Source organism: Bombyx mori, chromosome 6, assembly GCF_030269925.1.
Source record: "Bombyx mori chromosome 6, ASM3026992v2".
Lineage (NCBI taxonomy): Eukaryota > Metazoa > Arthropoda > Insecta > Lepidoptera > Bombycidae > Bombyx > Bombyx mori.
In genome coordinates, this window is record NC_085112.1 from 2,675,958 (window position 1) to 2,682,506 (window position 6,549).

Here is a 6,549-nt window from a genome sequence, read left to right on the forward strand (position 1 = left end):
GATCTTGAGAGACCATATTATCAGCGTCACCGGGCTAGTAGGTGAGCTCACGGGGCTCAAACCTGACGTTAGTTACAAATATAAATTGTCGCGTATTAACCGAAATGTCGCTTAAACCAAATGCCTTTCGCCCCTATATATTATATGTAGGTATGTATATAAATATTAGAAAAAATATAAATATCATATCAAATCATATGTAGGTATGTATAAAACAAAGTCGGGTTTGTTCGAACACTTATAACTCGAGAACCGAGACTGATTTTCATGTTTGTTTTTAATTTGTTTTGTTGTATTTGTCTCCGTACCAAATAGTAGGATAACTATTAATAGTATTGGAAAAACTAACGAAAATAATTAAATACAATATGAAACATTTTCCCATACAAAATGTTCATTGGTTAAACATTTCATGCCGTTATCGTCAGGTTTGAGCCCCGTGGGAGTAAGGTTACGCTGATATGGTCTCTCTAGAGTTTAGAGAGACCATATTTTTTTCTACCTAAGCTGATGGTCTAGAGTCTAGACCATCTTCTACCATAGGTTCATCTTCTTCTTTCTACCATAGGTAGAAAAAAAAGCCATTGATACGGTAAGTTCTCCCCTCAAATTAAAGAACCTATTTAAAACAAGAATTTCAAATCGATAAGATATATGAGTCGTCTATTATCAAAGGTGGCAATCTGTGCATTTGGACAAAAAAATGTTATTGATATGTCAATACAGATTGATTTGAATATAATCGTCTCCTTTAAAGAATACGGTTCAAAACCTGCATTAAATGAAGGTTAATAGTTAACCTGTTATTTATCTAAGATGTCGTTCCGAAGAGTTTTGTGACTGCCAATGGAATACAAAGTCAATAATTCGTTTTTCTGATTTACCAATAATTGTCCAAAAGTCAGATTGCCGTCTTTGATAATAGTCGACTCATATATAACCACATTATTCGGATAATGGCGTATTTTAGATTTTAGAAATTCAATACGGTACCGTAATGAAAAAGGATTAATATATATTTTGGTTGTTAAATATTTATGCGTGCGTTCCGAAATTTATTTCCTGTAAACTAAGGAAAATATTATATATCATACATAAACATATCATTTAAGATACGTCTGGATAATGCTACCTTAATGGCAAAGTGATATTTAGTTCAGCTAATCTATAACACGAACTTCATTGACTGTAACTGACTGTTACATCGATCTATTACCATCATGGTAATAGATTTACCATTACCATAATAGATATTACCATCGTGGTAATAGATCGATGGTTATGTGGTACGAAGTTCGACGGGTCAGCTAGTTTAATTAAAAATAAATAACAAAGAAAGACAAAAAACCGGCTTCAACACAATGAAAATGACAATATCGTTAACGTAAGTGAAGTCAATTAAATATACATTATTAAAATATATCTCAGAAACTATTACGGATATTTATAAAACTTAAATGGGACCAGTTTTCAAATAAATATAAAAAAGAGTAATCATAATCGGTTTACTTAGACAAAAGTTCTGAGGTAAAACACATTTCGAATTGATAACTTAATTTTTTTTAAAGTCGATTGTGGTATAAGAAAGTAAAGTAGAGAGAAAGTAAAAAAAGTAGAAGATAGAAGAAAGATTGTGATAGTTTTTGTTATCTATTTCCTTAGGACTCTTATTAAGAGCTAGAGCGCGTTGCAGACCCTTATGATTTGGTACAAGTTTCTTGCATATTTTTGCTGCGACTTATGCATGCGTTCGAGTTCAAAGATAGTCCGTTTGACCGAAAGAATCGAATTCAAATAACTCAAACAGTTTCAACGTAAGCCTGAATAATCAAAATTCGGACTTCGTCGTCACCACTTATTCAATACCTGGCAAATGTTATATTTTGGCTGATAAAAATGATGTAGGTATCTTTTCGCTCACGCCAATCGATTCTGACATAAAAAAATATTTAAATGACATTTCGGTATATCTCAGATGTCACACGAACTACTTTGCCCCTTGTAGATTGAGGTATTTTAAGCTTATCTATAGGCAACTAATGCAAAATGCAACTATGTAGTAAGATTGAGGAGAAAAATGAATTGTATATTTGTGGGAATATCGGTACGGTTCACACTGGTACACTCTATTTATTTTAAAAGAGAAATGTCAAAGTCAGTCGTCGATCGATATTACAATATTACACCAATATTATAATCGAGATTCCGATCGAGGTTATTATACGAGTGTTTTTTTGAAAATAAGATTTTAAAGTACCTAAAAATTCACTAGATTTCACCCTACAATCTCACATAATTATATTTTCCGTGATTCCTTCAAACTATTGTATTGTATAAATTGGTAGTAAAAGTAGTGTCCGGTATACCACATATTTGCTCGGTTGAGTAGATACCATTTTCTCGTCTACTCTTCATATGCCGCTAAGCAAACATGTGAAGAGTAGGAGAGAGGCTTAAACTAGAAGTTATACAGAGATTTCGCCCTAATGTCTCAAATGAATATTAGATCCTTTCGAACAAAACAAAGAAAGAAATATGTAAGATAACGCATTGAAACGCTATTATCTACGGTACGGTGAAGGCGGTCACAAAAAACTTGTTATAGTCGAATGAAACTAAAACCTGTAATTCTTGGTATATGAATTGTATTTTTTTTTCTTTCAGCATACGGCATAAGCTCGAAAATGTGGGACCATGTGTTCAGGACAGTTGCTCACGTAAAAAAATTAAGTTTTAGCTTACGTTGGTAGGAAGTGTTTATTTAAAAAAAAAAACAATCACTGAATATTTAACAAATGCTAAGTCAATTAAAGGTGGTATTTTTTGATGTATTACTACTAATTTTATTTAATATCAAAATCAAATTCTTTTAAGACATTAATTTAGTATTTGCTTTGAACGTTTACATGGCGTATCAAAAAAAAAGAAATATTTTTGTAATAATGTATGAATAATGTTCCTTGTAATGCTTTGTCATTTAGTTTTCGAAAGCATGAAAACTGTGGTACTTGTATTATTTTAAATTGTTCTGTATTTTATTTTCTAGTTTAATGTATTTTTTTATTTCTTTTAATGTCATTGTTCTATTATAGTTGTGATGAAAATGTGATTAGTTTTCGTATTATAATATAGATGTTTAATATAGGTTTATGGCGCAGTTAGGTTATTTAAATGTGCTATTGTGATTTTAAGACAAGTCGTCGTGGCCTAGAGGATAAGAGAGCCGGAGCATTCGTATCGAGCGATGCGACTCTGCCGGTGTTCGAATCACTCAGGCAGATACCATTTTTTTAAAGTAATACATACCTCGCTTATGTTCACGAATGACTTACACGATGAAAGAATAACATTGTGTATTAAAAATCTGTCATAAAAATTATTGCTTAGTGTAATTATTTAGTGGTAGACCGTATTATGAGCCCGTGTGGGTAGGTACTGCTATTTTACATATTTCTGCCGCTGAAATATAATGCGGTCTAGTTTAAAGGCCGGCGCAGCCGTTGCACTAAGCAGTTAAGCATCAGAACTCGGCATTTGCTTTGTTGATGTCCATGGGCTCCGGTATCCACTAGGCACCAGGTGAGCTCCGAGCTCGTTCCACGGAATATATAAAAAATGAATGAATTATCAAAATATTTTTGGGAACAAAAAGTATTTTTAGCTTTATTAATAATGTTATTTTATTATATAATTGTGTACTTATATATGTAATTGTGAACTTATATAATGTAAATCTAGTTTGTTTCACAGTTGTCAAATGGGGAACAATTACCGAAACACTAAAATTATACTAATTAATTTCAGATATATCGTGAATAGGTCGGAAATTATTTTTTCAAATTTCATTTACATACTTAAGATATTTTATCATACTTTCTTTAGATTTGATAATAATATGAGATACCATTTCGTTCGATAACTCGAGGCCTTTTTTTCATAGTAATATTAACTCAGTAACTGCGAGCTAGTCTGTGGAGCTTGACGGCCCTTTGGACATGATCTTTTTCGCACGTTCTTGTCGTGGGTAAACAATCCACTTTTCATCACGAGCGATCAATCTTTTCATAGACGGTTCTGTTTCTTTACAAATAAGAATCGCAAAGGAGTGACGAAATTCATTAAAGTCGCTTTTAGTCAGCTCGTGTGGTATCCAAATACGTGCTTTTTTTTTATTTCCAAACCTATCGAATCGGTCCAGACTGCTTTGTGGTCAAATCGTAGCTTTTCATCTCTGTTTCCTCCAAAGCATTACGGAACCAAGTCCGTTAAACAGCTCTTATTTATTTTTTATGAAACTGCCTTTGAAATTACTCGTTAGATTCATTTTATCGAACTTTAAAAGGCGGGAAACTGTTTTTAATTTTTTAATTTTCCATTTTGAATAGTCTATTTAAATAGTATCATCATAACATGCCAAAAACAAACAGTACAACTAAATAAATTTTTTGTAACCTTTGCTCTTAAATTAAAAAAAAAAACTTTCCCTTGCCTAATATGTTATAATATTTCGTCAATGAAAACTATTTAGGTTGACAGAATAATAATAAAAAATGTATAGAAAATTAGTTTATATCAAAATAAATACTCGTGATGCCTCTTTGATGTAAATATCCGCGGTCATTTAACGAAAAAGCACACTAAGTAATGTTGTATTGTAATGCTTTGGATTATTTGGATTTGAAATCGCGTTTGGTTATTTTCAGTAAGGCTGTGTGAAATTACTAAACTAACGTCCTCGTTCTAGGTAGTAATAAAAAATAAGATCGCCGAATTTTCATCGTTCAAAAACGAAAACAATACATTCATATTCAAGGCACGTTCAAGGACGAGTGAAATAATAATAACCTAAAAGTGAAATCTCTGGTGTTATTTTTTTTTTATTTAATACTTCCCTATTGCATTACACATTAACAAGGAATTAAAAGACATATTATGTAGTTACAATAAAGCATTGCAAGGTGAAATTTTGCAATCACGAATCACTGACTGTTTTAAAAAAAAAACCTTAAAAATGTTCATATTTCGGAATTAAAGCTTATTCTTAAATTGCAGTTTTAATTTATGCAAAAATATATTATCTGTGATCCGACATAAACACAATTGTATATTTATTTATATTACATAATAATAATAGGTCGTAGCTTTGAACTCGCAATTCCAGTAGTGGTGGAGAGTGTTATAATTCTTAAGTAAATTAAAGAAGAGGAAAATATACAAATCAAATGTCAATTTACAATCTTTGAATGTAATTTGTAATTATATAAAAAAAAAACTTTCGGTCATGCCTATGAGTTGTTTTTTTTTTGTAGCGGTCTAGAATACCACCACGACTCTTCAAAGAGGTAACTAAAAAAAATATAAAAAAATTGTTATTATATTTCTAGCTTTTTGTTTGTATGAATCATAATAAATAATGCGATAATATTAAATATTATTTTTGTAGCGTATGTTTTTTATTTCATGTTCCGTTTTTCTGGCTGTTAGATAATTAAAATTAATTAAGTATCGATATATTGTGAAGCGAAATAAAAAAATAAGAACCGGTCTCTGTCTAATTGAGTTATAATGATTGGTCAAAGAACCACAATTCTTCACTAACAATGGTTTGCATTAATGTGAGGTTTTTTTTTAATTGGTTATTTTTTTTTTGCATAGGATGAGTGAGCTCACATGAGCCGACTTTAATGTAAATTGCTTGCCGAAGCCCATGTGAATGCCGTCACCAATTTTGAGAAATCAAAGGTCGAACTTTCAATTGTATAATGGCTGTTTCACTATTTAGACTAGCTGATTAGACTACCTGAAATTTGTATGCCGCGGGAACAGCGCCCCTAGCGGCAAACATAGGCAAACGTTCCAACTCCATACATTGGCATAAACTTTTACGCTGTCGAGAACGTTAAAAAACTCGCACTAAGCACATAGAACGCATGACTATGTACTTCGTGATAAAAATAGGCGGGATGGTGGTACATACCCGCGCGGCCGTGCGGGGGTTGCAAACGGTTTTGCTACATATCACGGATATCTGTTTGTGGTTTATAGTTAAAGATTAAATATTAGTAATCATTTACTTTAATAGTTAAGAAGATGTTGGGTAGCAAAGCCGTATTTCCCGTATTTCTATTTCCTTGCCGCATCATTTAGTAAATAGGCTTTACATTGATGGATCAGGCTTTTTGGTAGAACCTAAGAAGTCACGTTCAATGATTTTGTTTGATTTTCCAATACATTCCACCTTCATAGATATTAAACAGTTACTACACGTCTAAACTTGAAGAGATAATTATTGCAGTTATGAGATAATAACAATTCATTTAACACCCGCATCGTTATCGTCCTAAATACAAAAAAAAAAAAAACAGATGTATAATAATCTAACAGGTGAATGAATAATTGTCAAAAAATTACGTAATTCATGATAAATACATGCGTTATCCAATTTAGTGATTTCTATTCTAAAAAAAACAGTGCAACGCAATGAACGTGATTTGATTAGTCAAACTTTTAGATAAAAATCTTGTTGTTTTTGAACGGTGATGAGACGAG

General features: G+C 31.7%; 1 protein-coding gene across 1 annotated transcript in view; it reads left to right on the forward strand.

The window, feature by feature from the left end:
- LOC101737056 (fatty acid 2-hydroxylase) overlaps positions 1–5,443 on the forward strand; it is a 40,983-nt gene extending 35,540 nt beyond the window's left edge. Inside the window, exon 6 of the mRNA XM_038011669.2 lies at positions 2,665–5,443. Coding sequence (XP_037867597.1) covers positions 2,665–2,750 — 86 coding nt within the window. The 3' untranslated portion in view covers positions 2,751–5,443. The remainder of the gene's footprint in view (positions 1–2,664) is intronic.
- The last annotated feature ends 1,106 nt before the right edge of the window (positions 5,444–6,549 follow it).